This window comes from Ipomoea nil, unplaced genomic scaffold, assembly GCF_001879475.1.
Source record: "Ipomoea nil cultivar Tokyo-kokei standard unplaced genomic scaffold, Asagao_1.1 scaffold1576, whole genome shotgun sequence".
Classification (NCBI taxonomy): domain Eukaryota; kingdom Viridiplantae; phylum Streptophyta; class Magnoliopsida; order Solanales; family Convolvulaceae; genus Ipomoea; species Ipomoea nil.
This window is the reverse complement of record NW_017618004.1, coordinates 3553990-3579880: the sequence shown is the minus strand read 5'-3', so window position 1 is coordinate 3579880 and position 25891 is coordinate 3553990. Positions and strand designations below refer to the sequence as shown.

General features: G+C 39.5%; 3 protein-coding genes, 2 long non-coding RNA genes and 1 other non-coding gene across 6 annotated transcripts; 3 read left to right on the top strand and 3 right to left on the bottom strand.

Moving 5' to 3' along the window:
- Positions 1-4440: 4440 nt before the first annotated feature.
- LOC109190663 lies at positions 4441-23404 on the top strand. The gene is made up of 3 exons (XR_002055755.1): positions 4441-4452; positions 10971-10986; positions 23288-23404. It is a non-coding gene; the product is annotated as an uncharacterized LOC109190663 (long non-coding RNA).
- On the top strand, positions 11818-14869 carry LOC109190659 (protein NRT1/ PTR FAMILY 1.2). Its single transcript, XM_019341208.1, has 4 exons — positions 11818-12234; positions 12319-12536; positions 13242-13783; positions 13863-14869. The coding sequence occupies exons 1-4, from the start codon at positions 12084-12086 to the stop codon at positions 14773-14775; spliced, it is 1824 nt and encodes a 607-aa protein (XP_019196753.1). The 5' UTR covers positions 11818-12083; the 3' UTR covers positions 14776-14869.
- Positions 15025-15098, bottom strand: TRNAT-AGU. The gene has a single exon. It is a non-coding gene; the product is annotated as a tRNA-Thr (tRNA).
- Positions 16088-21140, bottom strand: LOC109190660 (probable plastidic glucose transporter 2). Its single transcript, XM_019341210.1, has 14 exons — positions 20807-21140; positions 20282-20454; positions 19837-19948; positions 19675-19742; positions 19426-19558; positions 19015-19114; positions 18798-18910; positions 18496-18589; positions 17996-18149; positions 17775-17918; positions 17593-17666; positions 17384-17472; positions 17029-17143; positions 16088-16937 (listed from the first exon to the last, which is right to left on the bottom strand). Exons 2-14 carry the CDS (start codon positions 20421-20423, stop codon positions 16755-16757), a joined length of 1521 nt encoding a protein of 506 aa, XP_019196755.1. The 5' UTR covers positions 20424-20454; positions 20807-21140; the 3' UTR covers positions 16088-16754.
- On the bottom strand, positions 22757-25789 carry LOC109190661 (protein CURVATURE THYLAKOID 1C, chloroplastic). Its single transcript, XM_019341211.1, has 7 exons — positions 25736-25789; positions 25555-25660; positions 24043-24134; positions 23625-23711; positions 23417-23479; positions 23206-23243; positions 22757-22942 (listed from the first exon to the last, which is right to left on the bottom strand). Exons 2-7 carry the CDS (start codon positions 25658-25660, stop codon positions 22888-22890), a joined length of 441 nt encoding a protein of 146 aa, XP_019196756.1. The 5' UTR covers positions 25736-25789; the 3' UTR covers positions 22757-22887.
- Positions 24142-25377, top strand: LOC109190662. The gene is made up of 2 exons (XR_002055754.1): positions 24142-24372; positions 24656-25377. It is a non-coding gene; the product is annotated as an uncharacterized LOC109190662 (long non-coding RNA).
- Positions 25790-25891: the final 102 nt, after the last annotated feature.

Below are 25891 nucleotides of genomic sequence, written 5' to 3'. Positions count from 1 at the left end.
TCTCGATCGGTCGGGATCCAAGCCTCGATCGGTAGTCGGGCTTCGGCACCGTAAACCAGGGCGAAAGGGGTCTCCAAAGTAGCTTCTCTCGGGGTCGTCCGATAAGTCCATAAGACATATGGCAACTCATCGGCCCAACTACGACCGGCCGAGTGTAACTTCTTCTTCAGACCTTCCAGTATCGTCCGGTTAGCATTTTCCACCTGTCCATTTCCCCGCGGGTAAGCGACAGACGACCGGACATGAGTCGTCCCGATCGTGGCCAGGAAATTCTGAAAATATTGGCTCACAAATTGGCGACCGTTATCGCTGATGAGATGTACGGGCACGCCAAAACGGGAAACGACATTGCGCCAAAGGAACCGAGCACACTGCTGAGATGTGATCGTGGCTAAGGGCTCGGCTTCTATCCATTTAGAGAAGTAATCCACGGCGACGATCACGAACCTTCTCCTACCGGACAGCTGAGGAAAGGGGCCCAAGATGTCTACCCCCCACCTAGCGAAAGGAACTGCGGTCGTGACGGGCTGGTAGAACGTTGCAGGTCGTCCAGGCATCCGGGCGTACAGTTGGCACGTCTCACATTCCCGAGCTAGCTTCTCACAGTCTAGCTGGAGGGACGGCCAGTAGTACCCGATCAGCATGATACGACGGGCCAGGGATCGACCTCCCTGATGTGAGGAGCAGATTCCTGAGTGAAGCTCCTTCATTACTAAATCCGCCTCGAACGCGGTTAGGCATCGCATGAGAGGGCCTCCATACGATCGTCGATACAGACGATCGTTCACGACTTGGAACCTCGGGGCTCTCAGCTTAGCTTTTCGAGCACGCTGCGGGTCGTCTGGGAGTCGACCGTGCTCGAGATATTCCTTCAGATCGGTGATCCAGCTATCTTCCACCGGTTGGATTGGATTGACCGGCAAGCGATGGATACTGTGTTTGGGGATCACCAAGATCCGGGCTATCTTCGACATGTGTTCCGGGGCATCTTGGGCCAATTTGGACAAGATATCCGCATCGGCGTTATCCAATCGGGGTATATGTCGGACGGTGTACCCCCGGAACTGTGCAAGCTTCTCCACGGCGAGGTCTCGGTATAGTTGTAGACGTTCTCCGTTGACCTCATAATCTCCGAGAACTTGCCCGACTACGAGCGCAGAATCGGTTTGGGCTCGGATGTATTCAGCCCCCAAGTCCCGAGCGCATTGCAAGCCATTCACAAATGCTTCATACTCGGCTTCGTTGTTGGTCGGGTGGAACTGATACATCAGAGCGAAATACACCTTGAAACCTTCTGGGCTCATGACCACTACTCCTCCGCCCGCTCCTTTTTTGCTACTTGACCCGTCAGTAGCTAGCGACCACCACTCGGCCTCGGGATCCTCAACCTCGGGGGGTCGGGTATCCCGGGCGGTGCACTCGACCAAGAAATCTGCCAGAGCCTGACCATTGATTGCTGGTCTCGGTCGGTATTCGATCGCGTACTGGGTCAGCATTAACGCCCATTTGACTAGGCGACCGGATGAAGAGGCGGTGCGAAGGACTGGTCCGATCGGCTGATCGGTCAACACGCGAATCGCTCGACCCTTGAAGTAGGGAGCCAACTTCTTCGCGGCGGTATAGAGGGCGTAGACGACCTTCTCTAACCGGGAGTACCGGAGCTCGGGACCATGTAGCGCGTGGCTTACATAGTACACCGGTCGCTGGACCCCTTCCGGATCGGTTCGGCACAATACTGCGCTTACTGCACGATCGGAGACGGCGAGGTACACGTCTAGCTCTTCCCCGAGCTCGGGCTTTGAGAGCACAATAGGTGACATGAGGTACTCCTTCAACTCGTCAAAAGCTGCTCGGCATTCTTCGTCCCAGACGAACCCACTAACTTTTCGCAATACCTTGAAGAAAGGTAGAGCACGCTCGGCTAACTTGGAGAGGAACCGGCTAAGGGCCGCCAACCGACCGGTCAATTGCTGGACCTCCCGAACGGTAGAAGGTGGTTGCATGTCCAGAATCGCTTTAACTTTGGCCGGGTTGGGCTCAATTCCTCTCTTGGTCATCATGTAGCCGAGGAACTTGCCGGTCTGAACCGCGAATGTACACTTGGTCGGGGTTCAGCCGCAACTGGTACTTCCTCATGATCTGGAAGCACTCCCGGAGGTCCCGAGTATGGTCGGACCGGTCCCGACTCTTGACCAGCATATCATCAATGTAAGCCTCCATTGTTCGGCCCAATAGATCGGCGAAGAGCATATTGACCATTCTCTGATAGGTCGCTCCTGCATTCCGGAGGCCAAACGGCATCACTCGGTAACAATACAGCCCGTCCGGGGTTACGAAGGCTGTCTTGCTCTCGTCTTCATGGTGCATCATTATTTGGTGATATCCCTTGAAGGCATCCATGAAGCTCATCAACTCGGCCCCGGCCGTCTCGTCGACCATTTGATGAATGCTCGGTAGAGGATAAGGGTCGAGCGGACAGGCCTTGTTGAGGTCCGTGAAGTCTATGCACATCCTCCAAGCTGGGGGCTTTGGAACTAGAACAATGTTTGCCACCCACTCGGGGTAGATAACCGGGCGGATGTGCTCGATCGCCGCCATTTTCTTGACCTCTTCTCTGACAAACTCGCGGCGATCGGAAGATAGGTGTCGTGTCTTCTGCACGACCGGCCTCGCCGCGGGATCGACGGCTAGCTTATGGCAAATGACCGATCGATCGATCCCGGGCATGTCCTCGGGTCCCCACGCAAAAATATCAGCATACTCCCTGAGTATGCTCAGAACCTCCGCTCGGAGCTCGGGGGTGAGGGCCCGGCCAATTTTAATCTTCCTATCCGGGCGGTCCTCGGATAGGGGAACTTCTTCTATCTCTTCGGAAGGTTCGGGTTGCTCCTTCCGTTCTTTGGCCTCCTCTTTGGCTATAGTGTTCACCCGGGAAGACGGACCGGAATCGCGTCTGTTGACCGCTCGGGTGTAGCACTTCCGGGCGGACTGGACATCGCCACGGACCACACCGACCCCACTTGGGGTGGGGAATTTCATGCAGAGATGGGGCATGGAAATTATCCCACCGATCTTCATGATGGCGGGTCGGCCTAGGATGATGTTGTGGACGCAATGGAGGTTGACCACAACGAACTCAAGCTCTGTCTTGATCGACTTCGGGGGGGTGCCGATCTCGACCGGGAGAGTGACTTTGCCTTCGGGGTAAATGAGGGCCCCGGTAAACCCCGACAGTGGTACACCGACCGGAGTCAGCTCCTTCCTGTCAAGGCCAAGCTTCTCGAACACGTCCAAGTACAGGACGTTCACACTGCTACCCGTGTCCATCATAACCCTCTGGACGTCCGTTCCCTTGACGTCGATTGTGACCACGAGCGCCTCCATGCCGTGGTCACTGCTGCTAGGTTGGTCCTCTAAGGTAAAGGTTATGGGCTCCATTTTTTGTCTTTTCCCGGTCTCTCGGGAATCCACGATCGCAACCGGGCAATTCGTCCTCGGCTGGGAAGCGTCTTCTAAGCCACCAAATATGACATGGATGGTGGGCTTGCCGACCGGGCGACTGCTGGTCGGGGGATCAGGGTCCCGTCGGTCTTCATGACGATCGTCCCTTCGATCGTCTCTTCGGTCCTGACCCGACCGATCGGAGCGGTGATGAGATCGCCTGTGATCCCTCCGATCGGTATTCCTCTTGCTTTCTTCTCTCTTCCCCACGCACTTGTCCAATTTTCCCAAATTGAGCAAATCTTCCAACAAGTGGCGCAGGTGGGTGCACTCCTCGGTATCATGCCCGGCGCATCGGTGGTAAGCACAGTGCTTACTCTTATCAGGGCCGTCTCGATCGGGATGGGGGAGTTTGATGAGGTTGCAAGATTGAGCATACTGCATGGCCTCCGCTGCAGATCGGTTTAAGGCCGTAAACTCCGCAGGCCTGGTGCGGGATCGGGGACGATCGTGTCCCGATTGATGTTCCGCCCGGCCGGCCGGTTTACGGGACGAAGAACCGACCTCTTGTGAACGTTTCACGGCATTCGCCTCACCAGCATTGGCGTAATCCGTGACCCTTCGGAGGGCCTCCTCATACGTGGTCGGGGGGTGGAGGATAAAATCCTGGTACAGGTACCCCGCCCGAAGGGAGATATGGAGCATGTGGGTGGCGGTCGCATCATCCATGGGTTCGACCTCCCCGACCGCTGCTTTCCACTTGATGAGGAAGTCGGTCAAGCTTTCCCCTTCGAGCTGCTTGGCCTTCTCGAGGTACATGTAAGACTTCCTCACCACTTTGGAAGTAATGAACTTCCGTACAAACTTGATCGCCAGGGTCTCAAATTTGTCGATCGACCCCGGGGGCAAGGTGCGGAACCACTCTGCTGCCCGACCGGTGAGGGTTGAGTAGAAGGCCCTGCACATCACGGCGTCTGAAACGCCCTTCAGCATCATGTTGCTGAAAAAATCGTTCACGTGAGCCTCAGGATCTGTCCGACCGTCGTAGCTCTTCTCTCCCGAGACCTTTAAGTCGAGCGGGTAAGGCTGAGCCATTACCGCTGCTGTGAAAGGCGTCTAGTGGAGGGTCGATCGGTCGGCCGAGGGTGCTGTAGGATATGCACTCCTGAGCTGCGCAACTTCGGCCTGGAGATTGTAGAGCAATCCTCGGGTTTCGTTGAGCTCGGCGTTCTGGGCGGCTTGGGCTGTATCCCGAGCGCGTCGACGTCGATGTGATCTCGACCCGCTGTACCCGGATGAAGCCTCGTGGCTAGCTTCCTGCATTTGTTCGTCCTCTTGCCTGGGGTTCGGGTCCTGGGGTCCCAGACGCTGGCGCATCTATGGTCGGAGACGGTCGAAAGCTACCGCTCGGGCAACTTCCTCGGGGTCCTCCGCTTGAACGGCCTGAACTGGTGCCTCCATCGCATCAGCACCCCCCGACCCCAACCGCGAATGAGCCGAGCGTCGAGCCCGGGAAGTGGACTGACGCTGCGGCTCTACCTGTGCGATTGGTTGTACTGGAGGGGCGGCGGCTGGAGCTGTATAGCCAGGCGTATATGGTGGATGGCCAACCGGGGAAGTGTAGCACATCGGTTGGCCTGGCCAAAACCCGTATGGTGGAGGTGGAACTGGATACGGGTACTGGGCGGGATACATCATCGGCTGCTGCTGGTATGGCAGACCGGGTGGTGGGTATCCCGGTTGTATATAATTCACCGGCTGCTGGGCGGCCGGGTACGTATTTGACGGATGTGGCGGTGAGAGATTGAGGTTGAGGTCCATCGTCTGACCCTGCTGTTGGGTAGCATAGTGGTCGGAGGAGCTCGCCGCATCCGCCTGGTCGTCGGCGAAGTTGTTGTGTGCCCACGGATACATGTTGGAAAAGAGACCGGGTGCTCGTCAAGATGTTGGCTCGTTGCACGGGTCCCCACAGACGGCGCCAAAATGATACTGCTAATTCTACGTAAGCAATATAAATAACACAAGACCAATTAAAGCAGGTAAAGTCTTTATTGATCAAGGTAGAGTTCCTAAGTACAATCTACTTGGTTGCTCTGAGTACCGACTGAGTGCGGTCGGGATTCTCTAATAACAACCTATCGATCGTCCAAAAGTCCCCTACACTGTAGCTACTGTGGGTATTTATAGCCGCGACGCCGGAGACAAGCTTCCGGCCGTTCGGCATGCTCTCCACGTAGCCTCCACGCGTCCTCCTCCCGGGTGCCCTGCCTGTCGTCGTAGAAAGCCGCCACGTGTCTTTAGCCAGCTCTCTCGCCTAAGGACCACCGCTCGGGGTTCATAGCATCGCTCGGGCAACTCCCGGTCGGTCACCGACCGGGTTCTCCTCAAGGAGCCCGACCTGTTACCTGCAAAGATATAGGCAAATGGACAAAGGCATCTCGGTCGTGGTGGAGCTATGTCGGTCGGGATATTCCCTACCATATATATATATATATATATATATATATATATATATATATATATATATATATATATATATATATATATATATGTGGTTCCCGGGAAAATGTACGGTCATTGACCATTAGGTATGTAAGAATGCACTACAACGTGTTCAGAAATGCACCAGAGTATAGTCATTGTTTGGTTAACAGCGGTTTGGAGCAGCGAATTGCTCCAAACCGCTGATTTTAGAGTTTCTCTTTAGCGTTTTGGGCAAAAATGCCCAAAACACCCTTATATTAAAAAAAAATTTAATGTTATTATTAAAATGAGAAGCCTCAGTGCCTGAGGCTTCTAATTCCCTGCCCATCCGATGTGGAAATCAGATGGGCTGGGATGCAAAATGGGGTGTTGAGTTTCCCTTTTAATGAGGAAGCTCAACGCCCTTTTTTTTTTATTTGTTTTCGATTTGGGATCAGATTTGATCCCACATCACATTTATCTTTTTTATTTTATTTTTTTTTTTAATTTTGATGATGATGATGATGATGATGATGATGGTGATGATGTGATGGTGATGGTGATGGTGATGGTGATGGTGATGATGATGATGATGGTGATGGTGATGATGATGATGATGATTATTATTATTATTATTATTATTATTATTATTATTATTATACCATTTTGGTCATTATACATGTTAACCGTTAATCTAAACCGCTAATTTTACCAAACATATTTTTATAGACCGCTGATATAATCCGCTAGTCAAACCCGCTAACACAATCCGCAATTTGTAACCGCTAACCGCTGTTTGCCAAACAAGGCCATAGTGCATTTTTGTGGTGCATTTCACCTTAGTGCATTTATGAACATGTTGTGATGCATTTATGTATACCTAATGCTGCATAACCGCATGTCACAGGGTTGTGCATTTGTGCATTTCACCCTGGTGCATTTTTGAATATTTTGTGATGCATATCTAATGGTGTAATTCGCACTAGAACATAACGCAACATTTGAACCACTATATATAGGATCTGGTTCGTGTCCGGTCATGCACCATTAGGTATGCAAAAATGCACCATGACATATTCAAAAATGTATCAAGGAGTACTGCATTTTTTTGGTGCATTTCAACCTGGTGCGTTACTAAACATCTGGTGGTGCATTTATGCATACATGTTAGTGCATGACTACACGTCCTAAGGAGGGTGTGGTGTATTTGTAGATTTTATCTTGATACATTTTTTGAATATGTTATGATACATTTATGCATAATTAATAGTACATTACCGCATATTTGCACCAAAAAACCTGTCTACATTTGATCAAGTATTTATATAAAAGTCGTTCTGTGGAAGGAAATATTTTTAGTCAAATGTTCATACTTCGTCACATACAACGTAAAAGCAAACCATGGTAGGTGGTCAAACTTGTATTTATTACTATTAATTATTAAATTTATTTGTTTTAAATTCGCCTCATACAATGCGAAAGCTAAGTAGCTAACCATGGGGCATGGTAGATAGTCAAACTTGTATTTATTACTTCAGTATTTATTTGTTTTTAATTTTATTTATTAAATTGTACTTTGACAAATATCACAATCACTAATATTTGTTGCCTACACATATTAATCTCACATTGATGCACCACTTCTTCCTATTCATTAAGCATTGATTGATTTTTATCACAAATATAATAAAAATGTTTTAAATTTGAAATTACGATTAAATATTGCCTAAAAACACAAGAAGTTAAGAATAATACTACACTTACTTTTTACACCCGTAATACAATATTTTTTATACTTTGAAATATGTTACGTATTAATGTATGTCTTCAGTGTATAATGTAATTCAACTAGTTGACCAGTTTAAAGTTAGATGTGTTTGAATTTGTATAAGATTAATCATATTGTTGTATGTGTAAAAATACATTTTGAAGAATTTATAAATTGTTGTAACGTAACACATTTATTATTGCAACGGAATCGGACATGTAACCGGGGTAAAATTTGTTACAAATATACTTATATAATTATAATTATTGGGAAGCTAAGCAAATTGAAATGGAAAGAAAATGAAGCATATAGGTAAAGATAGGATGTTGCAACAATAATTGGCCTGGAAGGGGTAGCAGCATTGCATTAGTGATCTCTTGAGGATACGGGCAGGTGTTGAATATGGCGTTGCGCTACTGTCATGGGCCCCACTTCTTAATACTCACAATTTCAACTCCTTTTTTGCACCCTTTTCAGTTTTCGCACTAGCACACGTTATCTCCTTCACTGTACCCCCCTCGCCATTTTTTTCCTTTTTTGTTTTTAATTAAATTCATTATTATAAAAATAAATCGGTAGCCAGTAGCATTCAAAAAAATAAATCGGTATTCATAATTTTGAATTTCAAACCTAAGGTCCATTGCATGTCCTTTGGTGGTTTAGGATTATATATAGATAGTTTTGATTAAAGAATTAATATGATTAAAGAATTCCAAAGTAGGCTAACTCATAATCTAAATTTAGGTGGCAAGGAATTAAATTCTGTTAAATGTTTAACTCATATTAAAAAAGAAAAAAAATATTTCCTCAATACGGAATATCTTATGCCAAAGACCTTGACAGTATATAACTATGGCTCTCTCAAATAAAAGGTTACAGGTTTAAATTGATTTTTTATATTTCAATAGATTAAAAAAATATAGAAAAATAATATATTGTATTGAGTTAGCAGTACCTAAAAAAAAATACCTTACAAAATTGTTACACATTTTTTAATAATAAAAAAAATATCATCATATTATAATCAACCACAAAAATTGTAAAATTTTTTTGAATGCTACTGGCCCTATTACAATGTAGTATCTGTTCATATACTTTCTCAACCTACTAAACACAAAGAACCAATAACACCTCCAAAAATTGAAAAACTTAATTGTAGTATTACACATTTTTCACCGCTTTATTTGGTATTGATGATACAAATACTGTTAATATAATGTTAATATAAAGTATAATTTATACTAAATTATACTCCGTATTATTTAGTATTGATAATACAAATACTGTTAATATCAAGTATAATCTATACTTAATTATATTATTTAGTATTAATAATAAATATATTGTTAATATAAAGTATAATCTATACTTAATTATATTACTCTGTATTTAGTATTGATAATACAGATATTGTTAATTAATATCAAATATAATCTATACTTAATTATATTACTCCGTATTTAGTATTGATAATAATACAGATATTGTTGCCTGCATGGGTAGCTCAATTGGTTATAGAGGTGAAAGTTTGGAAGAATGACTAGGGATCGAGTCTCACCAGTGGCAGTGAGGAGGGCTCCTTGTGCGCAGTGAGCACCGGTCTAGTTGATTTACATGTGTGTGGGGGGCAACCTTTAGGGTTGGGGTTCTTCCTTTTGGAAGAATAATACAGGTATTGTTAATATAAAGTAGGGAAAATAACACTTTTTCCCCCTGAGTTATATACTTATAGTCTTTTAGGGTTGGGGTTCTTCCTTTTGGAAGAATAATACAGGTATTGTTAATATAAAGTAGGGAAAATGACAATTTTCCCCCTGAGTTATATACTTATAGTCTTTTTTCCTCCTCAATTATTTAGGTAAACACATTAGCCCCCTCAATTATTTAAAAAATGTTCAGTTGAGTTACCATGATTTACATGGGTGTGGGGGGCCTTTAGGGTTGTGGTTCTTCCTTTTGGAAGAATAATACAGATACTGTTAATATCAATTATAATCTATACTTAATTATATTACTCCATTTAATATTGATAATACGGGTATTGTTAATATAAAGTAGGGAAAATGGCACTTTTCCCCCTGAGTTATATACTTATAGTCTTTTTTCCCCCTCAATTATTTAGGTAAGCACATTAGTCCCCTCAATTATTTTAAAAGTGGTAGTTTTTCCCCCCTGATATATTAAATTGACATTTCTACCCTTAAAGTAAACATTTTATTTATTTTACTTTTCCAAAAAATTTCGCATATACGTAGGGATGACCACGGTTCGGATCAAACTGAACCGGACACTATAGCAATTGAATTAAAAGTTTCCGGTTATGATTCAGATCTAGAACCTAATATTTGGATTTCAATTTATTAAAATTATGAATAAAAAAATTGGATCTTGAACCGTGAATCGGCGGTTCGCGATTTTGAACCGTCTTTATTTTAAAATTTTATTTTTTATTTTAAATAGTCTAAATTCAACAATAAATGTATTTTATTTTTTCAGTTCGGAACATGAACTGTCGTTCCGGTTCGCGATTTTAATAAACTCTAAATATCGAGTTTCGATTCTAAATTGTAATTGGAATATTTCGGTTTGGTTGCTATAGTGTTTGTTTGGTTTGAACCAAATTATGGTCATAATTTGTTGGAGAAGGAAAATAAATGAAATATTTATTTTAAGGGTAAATATGTCCATTTAACATTTCAGGGGGAAAAACAGCCACTTGAATAATTCAGGGGGGGGGGGGGGGGGGGGGGGGGGAATGCTATAAGTATATAACTTAGGGGGAAGAAGTGTCATTTTCCCTATAAAGTATAATCTATACTTAATTATATTACTCCGTATTTAGTATTGACAATACAGATACAGTTAATATCAAGTATAATCTGTACGTAATTATATTATTTAGAATTTGATAATACAAATATTGTTAATATCAAGTATAATCTATACTTAATTACATTAGATACTATATATAATAAAAGAAAATATAAAAAAAGGTACTCCGTATTTGGTAAATCATTATACAAAATATTTTGTGTTCGAGTCACATGATTATTACGTTCACAAATCCTGTGGGGTTAAGATGTTGGACTCGGTGAGAATTTTTGCCTTTTGTGAGCGAGTACACACTTTGGGATTGAATGACATAATTTACCACATTTATGAACCCTATTGAATTTAAACTTCAAAAGTGAGAAATTTTATTTTTAGTGGAGAAGATAAAGCAAAACACTTGTCCAAAATATTAGTGATATGTATGAAATTAATAATTAATTAATAATAATAATAATAATAGGAGGAGGAGGAAGAAAAAGAAGGTGATGATGGCAGGGCATAATCTATACTTAATTATATTACTCCGTATTTAGTATCGATAATAATACAGATATTATTAATATCAATTATAATCTATACTTAATTATATTAGTCCATTTAATATTGATAATACAGGTATTGTTAATATAAAGTATAATCTGTACTTAATTATATTACTCCGTATTTAGTATTGACAATACAGATACGGTTAATATCAAGTATAATCTATACGTAATTATATTATTTAGAATTTGATAATACAAATATTGTTAATATCAAGTATAATATATACTTAATTACATTAGATACTATATATAATAAAAGAAAATATAAAAAAGGTACTCCGTATTTGGTAAATCATTATACAAAATATTTTGTGTTCGAGTCACATGATTACTACGTTCACAAATCGTGTGGGGTCAAGATGTGGGGCTCGGTAAGAATTTTTGCCTTTTGTGCGTGACAGTATTTTGTGATTAAATGACATAGTTTACCACATTCATGAACCTTATTGAATTTAAACTTCAAAAGTGTGAAATTTTATCTTTTGTGGAGAAGATAAAGCAAAACACTTTGTCCAAAATATTAGTGATATGAATGAAATTAATAATTAATAATAATAATGATAATAATAAGAGAATTGAAGCATGTGTTCCATGTTAACTAAAAATTTAATTTGATAGTTTTGCAACTTAATGGTAATATGTTCAACACGCTCCTCACCGTATGCGGTGGATTCCACTCTGATATCAAGTATGTGTTTTATCTCAATTAAAAGGTTAAATTGATAGTTAGATTACACATTAATGGTTATATAGTCAACAAGGAGGAGGAAGAAAAAGAAGGTGATGATGGCACGGCATGGCATATCTGCCTGTCTTTCCCGAAAAGCTAACACAGCATACCCCCATGATCCTTGTCCTCTCACCACACCTGACTCTCTCCCTCTCTCCTCTTTTTTCATTTGCATTATTCCCTTTTTCATTTAAACATTACACTTTCAATTCTTTATTTCCTCCACTCCACTCACTTCATTCCCTCTCCCTCTCTCTCTCTGTAAACTCCGATCCATCTCTAAGTTGATACAAAAAACACAGCCATGAAGAAGCTGGAGATGGAGCTGAGCTCCCCGGAGCCAAAACAGATGGAGTCGCAAGTGGAAGAAGAAGAAGAAGGAGCAGCAGGAACAGCTACATTCCCAAGGGAAGCCAGATCAAAGGGTGGTCTTGTCACCATGCCATTCGTCATAGGTGACAACCTGCGCGGTTTAGCTTGCTCTCGATGTTTCTTGTTTGATTAATGGGTGTCGGGAATTTTTTTTTTTTTGGTTGCAGCGAATGAGGCATTGGAGAAGGTGTCAAGCTATGGGCTTGCGCCCAACATGATTCTGTATTTGATGAAAGATTATGGAATGGGTGTGACCAAAGGCCAAAACTTGCTCTTCTTCTGGTCCGCTGCCACCAATTTCATGCCTTTGCTTGGGGCTTTTGTTGCAGATTCTTATCTGGGTCGTTTCCTCACCATTGCTCTTGGCTCTGTGTTTAGCTTCCTGGTAAAAATCTAATCTTTTTCCTTTCTTTTCATTTAAAATGATATGTTTCTGTTGTTTTCTTCTTTAATTTGTTGGTATCTGCAACTTCCCTTTTAAGCTTTTTCTTCTCCCTTCTTCTGATTTCTACTTGGTTTTTAGCGCACCATTTGTTTACTAGTTAAATGTGAAGAAACCGATGCGTTCTGTGAATTTATTATTACTTGTTTCAGCGTATTAACATCGTTTTCTCGCTAGTTGTTCCAAATACGCTTCTCTGCGAAGGTAAATTATAAATGTCGAATTAGACAAAACAAATTGTCATGGTTTCCGCTGATATGGTCAGAGGATCCAATGCATGTGAATTTGCTATAATGATGAGCTCTCACTTGGTAGCACAGTGTTTCCTAATTAATTGTTTGATGGCTGGACCAATAGTGACATGTTTGACCAATAATCAATTGTTTGGGATAGTGACATCTTGTGGGATGATTGTTGCTGAAACCTTAAGTTCTTGTCTTCAACAACACAAACCAATTCCATTTTAAAATGATGCCCTCCACCCAAATTGGTCAGACTGGTGATTTGGTAATCATAAAGTTACAAATTCGACTTTCAACGAAAGCAGTCTATTTGTTTTCTTGGTTTGAACTGGTCAGCTTAAGCATTTTGTGGGTTGAAAACATGAAATGAATTGGGACATAATAACCTTAAACTGCTTGTTTACAGGGAATGGTTGTTTTGTGGTTAACTGCAATGATTAGGCAGTTAAGGCCTGCATGCACTCAATTAGGGCAGCCCTGTAAAACTGCTTCACCAGCACAATACTTTGTGCTGATATCTTCATTTGTGCTCATGTCGATTGGCGCGGGTGGGATAAGACCATGTTCTCTAGCATTTGGAGCAGACCAGTTGGACAAGAAAGATAATCCCGAGAATCGGAGGGTACTAGAGAGCTTCTTTGGTTGGTACTATGCTTCGGCTGCTGTTTCGGTTGTGATTGCTCTGACTGGCATTGTCTACATTCAAGATCACTTGGGTTGGAAAGTCGGGTTTGGAGTTCCAGCAATCCTCATGTTGGTCTCGGTCATTCTCTTCATTGTTGCCTCCCCGTTGTATGTGAAGCGAAAAAGAGGAAGGAATTTGTTCAGTGGCTTTGCGCGTGTGCTGGTGGCTGCTTACAAGAATAGGAAGCTCTCTTACCCATCTAAGGCTTCTGATTATCATTGCGACAAAGGTTCAGACTTTATAGTGCCCAGTGGCAAATTAAGGTATGAATCTAACAAAAGTACAAAACTTTTCTTTTCTTGATATGATCTTTAACATTTATCTGCTCTGATATGATCTTAGGTTCTTAAACAAAGCTTGCATTATCAAGAACCCTGAAGACTTGAAGCCAGATGGCGTTCCAACGAATCCATGGGGTCTTTGCACAGTCGAGCAGGTTGAGGAGCTAAAAGCTCTGATTAGAGTGATCCCATTGTGGTCTACTGGGATCATGTTGTCCATAAACCTAAGCCAGAGTTCATTCCCTTTACTTCAAGCGAATTCGATGAACAGACATGTGACAAAAAGCTTTCAAATCCCAGCAGGATCTTTTGGCTTGTTTACAATCTCAGCTCTAACAATATGGGTAGTCCTGTATGATCGCGTGATCCTTCCATTGGCCTCGAAGGTGAGAGGGAAACCGGTTTGTCTCAGCCCCAAATCAAGAATGGGAATTGGGATATTCCTGTCTGCCTTGGGGATGCTAACCTCGGGGGTTGTGGAGCATGTTCGACGAGGAAGAGCAATCGAGCAAGGGCTGTTGAACAACCCAAAAGGCATGGTGGAGATGTCAGCAATGTGGCTCGTGCCACAACACTGCCTGAACGGATTAGCTGAGGCTTTTAACGCGATAGGGCAGACTGAATTCTACTACTCCGAGCTCCCGAAAAGCATGTCCAGCATTGCCTCGTCTATGTTCGGGCTGGGGATGGCGGTGGCAAACCTGTTGGCAAGTGTGATTCTGAGCACGGTGGATCGTTCCACAGGAGGAGAAGGGAAAGAGAGCTGGGTTTCGAGCAACATAAACAAGGGTCACTATGAGTATTACTACTGGCTTCTGGCTATCATGACGACGATTAATCTGCTCTACTTTTGTGGTTGTAGTTGGCTTTATGGACCTTGTGTTCAAAAGTTGAGGAGCAAAGAAAACATTGAGGGTGATAATAATGCACCCAAGGAAAGGCTTTCAACACCAGGAGTCCAGGAGCACCATTGAGAGTAATTGGCTAGTGTAGTAGATATAGTTGTATTTTAAGGATATATATATATGATGTGATTTTGATTACTAAATTTTACTGTTATTTGCAATAGTTTTATTGAGTGTCCAATCTGCTAGCTGCTCTTTTGTCTTGGAATTGGTATGTGTATGGGTCCAGATATAAAGAGGAAAGGTTGCCATGGCCCATCCGCCCATGGGAACAAGTATTATAAGGCAACTCAAGGAGGGCAAAGAAGATGTAAGGTCTGCTTTCATTGAGAGTCGAACTCAAGACCTCCCGCTTACTAAACGGGTGCTCTAACCAACTGAGCTATGAAAGCTTGATGGCAAAATTGGAACGACTATTTATATGATTAATTATATTCTATGCGATTTCAAATAGAGTCTACGGTTTTGAGTTGAGATATAACATTTTGGTTTCTTAGGTGTAGTTGTATATATGAATATGACACTATATCATCATAATTTTTTATTTAAAAAGTACCAATAGTAAAAAAATAATAATAATAAATCAAATTTCTCATTTATGAATTAATTGTAGTATACTAATTGAGTAGAAAAGAATCAAGAAATAGAGCGACGGAAGATGTGAATAGTAACTTAATGGAGGCATAATGACTTGGAATGGGCTAAGCTACCGGTTAGGAACACAAAAGGCCAACATTAAGCTTGGGGAGTTAGGGATGGTGAAAGCATGTTCCAGTATATTTAATAATGGAAGACATCCTCTTCAAACTCAAAACTTATTCTTAAATATTCATAGTCATATATCAAAATTTCATTAACTAATAAAATACTATTGGAACTCAAATAGGTCCATAATTTGTTCAAATTTACTTGTTTACACTTCTACTACACTATACAGAAAGAATTGAACAATGCTAAAAATGACATGCCATAAACGTTAATATGCTTTAGCTTTGTACTCTTTCTTTCCACCTGATGTGAAAATAGGCATAATGTCCATCAGTGTTATTATTATTATTATTAAAGTAAATAAATGAAGTTCCTTATTATTTGTTTCCACCCGAAAAGTTGAGATACAGGGTTGAATTCTGGTGCAAACAAGGTTTCGCATGAGAATGTGTGGATGCACCTTCAAACAAGTATAAATATACCGTAAAACATTTTTAAATGTACCGGCACTATTGATTGTTAACCTTTGATATGCACCGTCAATCATTTCTGAATGCACCAGTTAAAAATCAATGAGAATCAAGGAAGCATTTCTAAAATGCACCATGAAGCATTTACCAATACACCGTCAAGCATTTTTAATTTCTAAATGTCTGAGACTTGACAATCAATGAGAATCAAGAAGTGCACTATGCATTTAGACATACTTTACAATGCATAATTGCTTGCCAGTACATCCCACGTGTTCACACCTAGCAACCTGTCCGCATCTAATCTCACTCCTAGAGATACATAAGTAAAAGGAGGTATGCCAAGTAGACTTAAAAATAAGAACTGATAAATATAGTGCCTGAAATCCCATTACAAAATTTCCCGCATGAAACCGAGTAACAATATTTCAAAAAAAAAAGTCTCAAGAATTCTTGTGTTACAAATGTAATGGTAATGGAGGAATTATTTGTGTTTCTTGCATCACTCCAACTATTATCTGGAACCCAAGCTAAGGGCATCCCACACCAAACTATTATTCATGGACACTAATGAGGAGCTGATCTTACGCTATTTTCCTACTTGTACACAACCTCACATTGTCACTGTGACTAATATCACACGTCCCATTTACCCTATAAATATGCGTACTTGTGTTGTGTATATATACTATACTAGTAGTAGAGTATGCATGCACAGACCTCCACACTGAAGAGCATTGCAGATTCTAGAGTCCACATCCTGCATTGAATGGCGAGAGTAATTGGTGCATATGAGAACGGAGGGTTCTGTACCTGTGTCCAATGTACTGATTCACAAACAGCTGGGATGTGCATAGATCCATCCCCAAACTAATGAGACAGGACGAGGGCAAACTCGATTTCTTGAAGTGTTTTCCCCTTCGTTTCCACCACATTCTTCCGCACAAAGACCACTGCTATCAAGCAAAATGAGGCAAACGTTGTATACACAACTTGCGGCCCAAGTTGTTCTAGCATACGGAGAAACAAAAGACCAACGAAAAAATTTATGACCTGCCATATCCCAAAAGACTATTTAGTAAAATGCCACTGTCTCGCAGTTCTCACTCAATGAATGAGCAAAAGAAGAAAGAGAAGAAATTACCCAATGCACAGCCATGCAGATAGCCATTGCCTTTGCCCTAATCCGCCCAGGGAATATCTCTGACAGGAGAAGACTAGGTACTGGCCCAGCGCCGAAAGAAAATGTCAGGACACACCTACATAATCAACTCTAAATTAGTGGGTCTTTATGTCATGCCAAGCCATCTAAAGCTCCATAGTTCCTATTTTTAGTTTCATCAACCACTTCATAAGAGACCTCATACTATAATTTTCAGTCAGGCTGGAAACAATCATCCACAGCTTCTTAAATTGTCATAATATGGGATCTGAACTTCAGTTACAAATAAGACAGCCATTTTATTTATAATGACCTAACTTTCAAGTAGATTACTCACATTAGGATGCCACCAACAGATAGATACACTTTTGCTGAGTCTGGAACAAATGAGGCTGCTGCCAATACTTGAGAAAACATTGAGCATGCCTGAAACAAGAAATCAATCTCAATTCTCAAAAATCCTTATAAAAGCTTTTAAAATGAACTCTCTCATTGCAGCATTATTGATTGGCCAATAATAACTCCGGAAAAGAATATTTCTATTACCATGCCAAAGAAACTCCAAAGAAGAAGCACCTTCCTTCCTAGTCTATCCATTAAAGTCATTGCAATAAAGGACCCTACAGTCAATAGATGCAACAGATTAATTAATAACCATCCACATGTATATCTTGCTTTCAAGGATAAAACAGTTGGCAAAAACATGAAAGTCAAAGAGCTCTCCATACCTGTCAAATTTACAATCCCTATGCAGATGTTTGCAATATCTGAAGGTACTCCAGCACTTTTAAACACCGTTGAAGAGAAATAGAAGACAGCATTTATACCAGATAGTTGTTGCAAAGCAAATAAGGAAGACCCGATGAATACCACTGCCCAAATCATAGTGAGCATTTATATTTATGAAGAGAGAATGATACACTGAAATTGCATTTTCAACATTAAATACCTCTAAAGTGAAGACCATAAAGTAAATCTGACATTTTAACATTATCACCCTCATCCACTTTTTCAGTCTTGGAAAATTCTGCCATAGCAGATTTAACATGTGATCCTCCGACAAGTTTCTCAAGTTCTTCTTCAGCTGCTCCAATTCTTCCTCTCTGTGCCAAGTTCAGAAAAAAAAAAAAGAAAAAAAAAAAAAAAACTCAAAACTCAAGTGAAAATGACCAATACAAGAACAAGTAGATATTGACAAGTATGAGAGCACACGGTTTAGAGCTTGGTGCTTTCTTTGTAGTTTGTACATAGTGCAGAATATATGCATATATGAAGACACTTTTAGGTTTATAGGCTTCTAAAAGGTGCTTTGTCTGAATATAGTGCAGAACTTATTTCTTTTCAAACCACCTATTAGGAATAACAATTCTCAACATATTAAAAATTTCAGCATCCCTATCCAAGTAAAGACAAATGACTAAAATGCACAGTGGTCAATGAAATTCTCACCTTAACAAGCCAATGGGGGCTTTCAACACAAAACTCCATCAAAATAGCAAGTAGTGCAGCAGGTACAGTAGATGCCCAAAAGCAAATTCGCCACCTGTAGATCATTACACAAGACAACAGTAATCAAGTGTTTAAGCTAACAAGTGGCTTATTGTGATTAAAAGTGACGACCTATACTGTATCTAAGTATGAAGTGAGCCAAAAACAAAATTGTGTCAAATGCTTCTTCACAAGCAGGTTGTGGCCTATGAAAGTCTAGATGATGCAAATACAGATCATGATCCAACTCAAAAGCATCTTACCAACCAACAACATTCTTGGATGGAATACCAATGAAGAGAGAGCCCATAATACCAAGGCATGTTGCAATCTGAGTGAAGCTCCCATAAGTGCCTCTTACAAAAGCAGGTGAAACCTGCTCAAATAGATAACCATAATGCAAGGTAAATGTAATAGTTGAATGAGACTTAGATATATCTCTTGGTTGGAAAAAGATATATAGAGATATAAAGTGTGTACCTCTGCCACATAGAGAGCAGCAACAGGAGGACCGAGACCCATTCCTGTACCAACAAAAAGTCTTCCTAGAAGCATACTTCCAATAGTACTTGTTGTGGCACTGCACTTAAGTGATTGAAAAGCCTTCAGTTAAATTAAGAAATAGTAGACAATTTCATCAAATTCAAGGTCAGAATTTCTCATTTTGCTCTTATATTCATTCTGATCCCTATAACAACCATGTCAAATTTTACAATAAGAGCTAAACATGGCCTCATTTTGGCAAAGCAAAAATAAAAGGACTCTTTCTATACTCCTTAATATGCATTCCATGTCAAATTTTACAATAAGAGCAGAGAATGTGAGACTCCAACCAGTCTCTAGTAATTACCATTCATGTGAGCATGTAATAAACTATTGGACATATTTTACCTCATAGAAGCACCAATAATCATTGGTAGAGCAGACAGTTGAAATGCTCTGCGCCGACCAACCCCATCTGCTATCCAACCACTAAATACGGAGCCAACAAATGCACCTGCTAAACATGTACTCACAACCAGACCTACAGTTGAAAACAACAGCTCCATAAAGAGACTAAATTGCAAAAGACTAAACAAGAAAAGTTAAGGGGAACAGACTACAAAGGCAAATAAAGTGAAGATCCATCTCAGAAGATACCTTCAGCCATAGTACTACCACCAAAGCCAAGATCCAAAGAAATAGTTTCTAGAGTCTCATTAACCACCCTATAAACCAAAGAGTCCAAAATTAAAGGCATAGAAAGATATTTAATTTGCAAGATAGTGTTTAACAGATTGAATTTCAAAATTGAATATATACCCAAGGTGGTAGCCAAATAAGAATGAAGAAAGTGTAGCCACCAGTATGTGTGGCAAGGGCCGCTTCCAGGAGGGATTCCCAAGTTCTTTATAAAACCCATTTTGTAAAAGGCCTAGGCATTCAAACCAAGAACTAAAGATCAGGTATCTAATCTTATGTTAATCTTTTACATTGCATCATCCATCAGGTATGTTCATCAAAGCATAGGATGTCCTCACATATACCAACTATTATTATTCAATTATATACCCTTTACTTTACTTTATCTGGGGAGCATTAATATATTATTGGAACTGCAAGTTGCAAGTTTACCAATATGCAGACTAAAAAAATAATAGAAATAGCCCCTTATATATAATCTGCTCTAAAATCACACAGATTTCTACACAACTGAGGCTCAAAAAGGTAGATGTTTAAATATCTCAAAATGAGTATGTAACTTTACCTGCTTCTTCCTTATCGTGAGGATAGGGATGTTCCTCCCTCTCGTAAGAATGGGAATGTTCCTCCCTCTCGTGAGGTTGTGGATGATCCTTACTAAATGCACGTTTGTACATCGAGTATATATCTCCCTCACGCCCTCGCATATCAACAGCTGCTTAGGAACTCAAATCAACTCTGCCAACACAAATTCATATCGTCATTTTATTACAATGGCAATCAATCCATGCAAACAACGCAAGGAGATCGATCATCTACACTACATCAGAAATTTAAAAATGAATTCTAGATCTGATATCTCCACTTAACAGTGAATAAAATTGTTTCCAGATCTGACGCCTCCACTTAAAACTAAATAAAAAATGAATTCCAACACAACCACCGATATCTCTACAAACAACAAAGAATGAGAGATTTGCGAAATAATTATGACACTCTAAAACGTTACGATTACGCACATTACATAGAGACACGATCATCAAAGGTGGCAGGGGAAGACAGAGCAAACATGCAGATTGCAGAGTATTACCTGGAGCTGGCAGAAAGTTTGAAATCCTGAAATTGGTAAAAATAAAAATGCAGAGATTGTATATAGAGGTGGGAGGTGGCTAAAATGCGCCCGTGGCGAAAGAGTTGGAGTTACGTAAAGGCGCCACGAGAAAAATGCAGAAATGGATGCTAGAGTGCGCCGTGAGTAAAGGTTTTGTGTTTCGGTCGGTGGACGGTGGTATTGCTTTGGCGGTGAGAGTGATCCACCGGAAACCAAATCTTATATAAATCGCCGGTGAGAGTTCTGTGTAGATTTTTTTTCTGTTGTCTCTTCTGTGAGAGAGAGAGAAGTGTCTAGAACGCTGCGAGAGCACGGGGACCAACATGGCTCCTGGCGTTTATGATTTTGTGTTTCACCGATTAGTTACAGAAAGTTTCGTCGTTGTCCCTGTCATCTATTGACACGTAGAGATTCAGGTCGCCTTTTTCTTTGTCCTCAAGTTTTATAAACATTTTCCATCTTTTCATTTGTACAAATTTAATCTTTTTGATTATGAGACGATCACTAATATAGTAATATGAATTTAAAAAGTTGGAGTATGATTTTGTATGCACAGATAGTTCAGTTGATTTTAGTGTTGAAATTAATAAAATATTTAGAGAAAAGTGTAATATCAAGATATTCAAGACAATAAATATTCAATTAGCATAATTAATTTAAAAAATTAAATAAATCAAATTTCAAAATTTCGAATCAACGTAAATGTGATTAAGTTATTTTATCTTCTTTGTGAGAGGTTGATTGTTGTTAGGTTGTTGATAGGCTCACTATCATACTTGATTGCTCAAGAAAGCTTTAAGGCCAAGCTTTCTACATGAATTTTTAAAGAACAATAAACATTAGTTTTCTAGTTTAAGAAGAAGAAAATATTGTAATGATAATCTTAAAAGTTACGGAATATTTTTTTTCTTTATTTAATTTTTTGTTCTCTAAAGACATCGGGGAAGACATGATTGATTTTGAAAAAAAAAAAAAAGAGAAATGACATGGGAAAAGAAAAATAGAAAAACTCATATGAACACACACACCAATATATATATATATATATATATATATATATATATATATATATATATATAATACACTCTAACTCTTGTGATTGTACTATCAAAATTAAGCAAGAAATGAGTATAAAATTGAAAATAAACAATAAGGCATCCATCAAAAGTTAAAGATACAACCATTTTCACTTGAAAAATGCATAACGTTGACAAAAGACTAAAAGCACTTCACGCTTTATAAGTACACATAGATATGCAAGAAAATGTTCTCTTCTTTTTAGGTTAATGCAAAAAACACCCTTATAAATATGTACAAACAAAACCTCGTGATCTATCATTATGGTTTTCACTTTTACCTCGTAATCAAAGCATGAATTAGCTATAATGAATATATCTACGTGTATTCAAAAGCGATGAACGTTCAATTTCAATTGAAATAACAATAACAACGAAATTGGGATATAAAATATGACTCCCAATTAATCACAAATTCGATTCTTATTAACACATTCTCAATCAAATCGTATAAAAAAATAAAAATAAAGCAAACAAACGAGCCCCACAATCAATAAAATTGATTTCCCCACTCACCAGTTACAACTATGACACTTTGTGCAATACCTTTTTTTCTTTTTAATTTCCTAAGAAAACCAAGAATGAATATTGTAAGTTGAAACATGTGCAGAGTACCTAGTAAGGTGATATTGACGTTAGCTTTGCATTCAATGCATCAGTTCACATTATCATATGAAACTTCTTTTTTTTTTTTTGGTTCAATATGAAACTTAGCAAACACTATTTATATGTATGCTAAAACATTTAATTCAAAATCATATTTACGTTGAGAATGACAAAAGTAGTTGAACCAAAAAGGCAAAAATAATATGTAATTTACCAAACCAAAAAGAAACAAAAAAAAATAAATAAATAAATCACCAAAGATCACAATACCATATGAACATCACAGCACAAACAGCAGGGTTTTATAACCAATATTTCTCTTCACATAGGTGTATAGAGATTACATTACATAAATTACATATTCATAATCCTTTCGAGTTACTGACCCAAGACATCTGAGATCAATTTATTCACTGATCGATACAACTCTTCTCTGCACGAAAAATAAAATAGAGTAAATTTCGTAAGACAAGAATACTACAACTCGCAGTGCACAACCAGTTTTGAGCATGTCACTTTTAGAGACTTGAATAGTGGGTAAATCAAAACTAAGATCCAATGCAAAGAATGTTTTGCAATGACCAACCCTATGAGGTTTATCGATACTTTCACCGATAGCAATAGTTTAAAAGACGAGGATGGTGAGGGGGGTAAAACTGTAGATCATAAGACTTTGTTTAGTAGAGTTGTTTTTACCTGTCAGGTTTGAACAGGAGGTAGCGATATACGAACCACTGAAAATAAAGGAGGAAACAGAAGATCAAGTTAATAACTGAAGATATATTAGACAAGATAAATAATGAAAAAATAAATAAAAGATAAAGCATCCACCACAGGTTTTTAACATTTTTTGCTTCCATTATTTCAGAAAGATTTAGCGGGATATTAGGAGTGGCAGAGAACTTACAGAAGAAAACAATATTCCTATAAATTCAAGCGTACTTGGGACTATAGGAAGTTTGTCGATAGCCTGTTTGTAGGAGGAATTTTGAAGGAGGTTAGAAGATAATTATTATCAGTATGAACAAATCTGTCATGAACACGTCAAAAAGAATATCATGGGAAGTATGGAATATAAATATAAGCCACGAAAAAGATGACTCCAAAACTATTACCGCAACAAGATTTATTGCTGCCCAAACACCAACAATACCAGCAAATCCCAATCCAATCAATGCAATACGGTCTTCTGATTTATCCCACTGTTCAACAATGAAATAACACATCAGACAATAAATAAATAAATAAATATGCTTAAACCAGTTAGGAAGACAATTAACAGCAACTAGAAACTGCAATGATCTTTGAACTTATAAGAGGATCAGTTAAAAAATAAGAAACCACAAAAAGTACTCTATAGTGTATTTCAACCGGGGAAAAAGAATCTAATAATTAGTAGAAAACTATATCAAAATGCAAAATTTGTGTTGGAAATTTTGGTTATAATAACAACAATTATGAAACAGAAGGTGTATCTACTGTGTAAGGATAGGAAAAATAAAGGCTGATCTGATGGCAGTGACGGGTACTCACAACATTCCGTATAGATTTAAAAGAAATCGAGGTAGAAGATTCAGAGCCTTGACTAGTGGCCTTTGCAGCAATTGTTGAACGAACTGGTTTCTCTGAAATAGAAGAATAACACAAATCAATGAAAATAAGTGATGGAATGGAACTTTCAACTCTACCCATGTACCAAGAGTGTTTGCTTTAGTGTTTTTTTCAATCAAATTGTATCAAGTAGAGCATTTCTGGTTTTGGAGTTTCATTGGTCTCTTTCTCTCTTTCCACACATTACGATTTGATTTGAAAAATATAAAGCAAATAACTAAGGATTTCACCTATGTTTTCTTAATATTCACCGTTGGGGTTGTTTGGTAAATAGCAATTAGCTGATTGAGTTAGTAGGTTTGACTAGTTGATATCATTAGTTGATTGTAGAAAAGTGTTTGGTAAATTAGCTGTTAGCTGATAGCTGATTATATGCAAAACGACTTTCTCAAAAAGCTGATCGAAAAAAGCTACTTTCTCAAAAAGCTAATTAATTAAACACTCATATTGATTGTTTAACCAAGTCAAACAGCTAATAGTGGCCAAATAAGCCAAAGATGGCAGATAAGCTAACTATGTTACCAAACAGGACCAGTATCTAATCAAAACTTAAAAGGGTTATGGCATTTGCTAGATTTTGCACCATTTGTTAACATTCATCTTTACTATATCCTTACAAATTTTGTTGATCATAATTCTAACAGCCTTGCATCTTTTAACATAATAAAAGCATGAATAGCACCTCCCGAACCAAATCTTATACTTTGGCATTAGTAGTTTTAACATCTGCACTATCCAAATGCCGATAGAAGGTTGCATTCACCAACAACATAAATTATTTAGACATAGAAACCCTTAGACAATGAAATGTAATAAACTTTTTAGTTCCATCAATCTAGTCAACATTTCCACATTATGAGAAGCAGTCGCATCTCACGCTTTAATTGGAACCACTTTATAGTGTCAGGATCTTCCAGAGCAAACCAGTTCTACGAAATTCTTTTTGAATAGAAATACTATGCTGGCTAAGAGAGCATGCCATATACAGTACTTTCTTCATCTTCTTAAGCAAAAATATATTTCTATCAAATGGACAGACAACAGACTTCCACGAATAGAAGAAATGCATAAAAACCTAATTAGAATACAGTGCTCCATCTGTCATGTGAGCAAGCTGTCAAAATCTGATCCCAAAAAGCTAGAATGACAGAATTAATCATCTATTTCATCCCAAAGATCTAAAATCTTCAGCAACCTCAAGCATTGTACTTATTTACATAACTCTTTTCTAACTTAAATATGACACAATAACAAAAAAAGGCAAAATTCCCTTAAAAAGCTTGCATCTTTACTCGAGCTCAACAATCTAGGTTTCTTGATTGAATCATAACTTCTAATGTCACAAAAAAATTACCCAAATTCAAGGTCAAATTTTTGAACCTTGAAGGGCTAATATATATATATATATACATAGTACCATAAAAAGAAGCCTACCCGAAAAAGTACGAAGAGTAGATATCGGACTAAGTCCAAAAAGAGGCCGTCTTCCATTGATAGACACAGCTGGGTGGGGAGGCAACCTCGCTATGACGGAGGCCATCTGAAAAATAACTTGGCAAAAAGTGGAAGCGAAAAATTGAGGAGGAGAAGCTGTGGGTGTGGCTGAGTAGTATACCTGGGTGAGGTTGGATTGTTTGAATGGTATTTGGGAGTGTAGTACAATCTCAATCTCATATTCGTACTAGTACACTTTCATATTCTTAGTACACTTTTTTAGTCATCCTAGATGAATGGATCAAAAATTAGTTCATATTTGATCATGTTTATATAT

Excerpts from the sequence above, each read along its gene's own strand:
- LOC109190659 (XM_019341208.1), top strand. The coding sequence starts at position 12,084 with ATGAAGAAGCTGGAGATGGAGCTGAGCTCCCCGGAGCCAAAACAGATG. Across the intron at positions 12,235-12,318 it reads CACCATGCCATTCGTCATAG|CGAATGAGGCATTGGAGAAG; the intron begins GTGACAACCTGC and ends TTTTGGTTGCAG. Across the intron at positions 13,784-13,862 it reads GTGCCCAGTGGCAAATTAAG|GTTCTTAAACAAAGCTTGCA; the intron begins GTATGAATCTAA and ends ATATGATCTTAG.
- LOC109190660 (XM_019341210.1), bottom strand. The coding sequence starts at position 20,423 with ATGCGAGGGCGTGAGGGAGATATATACTCGATGTACAAACGTGCATTT. Across the intron at positions 19,559-19,674 it reads TGGTAGTACTATGGCTGAAG|GTCTGGTTGTGAGTACATGT; the intron begins GTATCTTCTGAG and ends TTTCAACTGTAG. Across the intron at positions 17,919-17,995 it reads TTATGGTCTTCACTTTAGAG|TGGTATTCATCGGGTCTTCC; the intron begins GTATTTAATGTT and ends TGATTTGGGCAG.
- LOC109190661 (XM_019341211.1), bottom strand. The coding sequence starts at position 25,660 with ATGGCCTCCGTCATAGCGAGGTTGCCTCCCCACCCAGCTGTGTCTATC. Across the intron at positions 23,480-23,624 it reads CAGCAATAAATCTTGTTGCG|GCTATCGACAAACTTCCTAT; the intron begins GTAATAGTTTTG and ends TCCTACAAACAG. Across the intron at positions 22,943-23,205 it reads CTCCTGTTCAAACCTGACAG|AGAAGAGTTGTATCGATCAG; the intron begins GTAAAAACAACT and ends TTTTTCGTGCAG.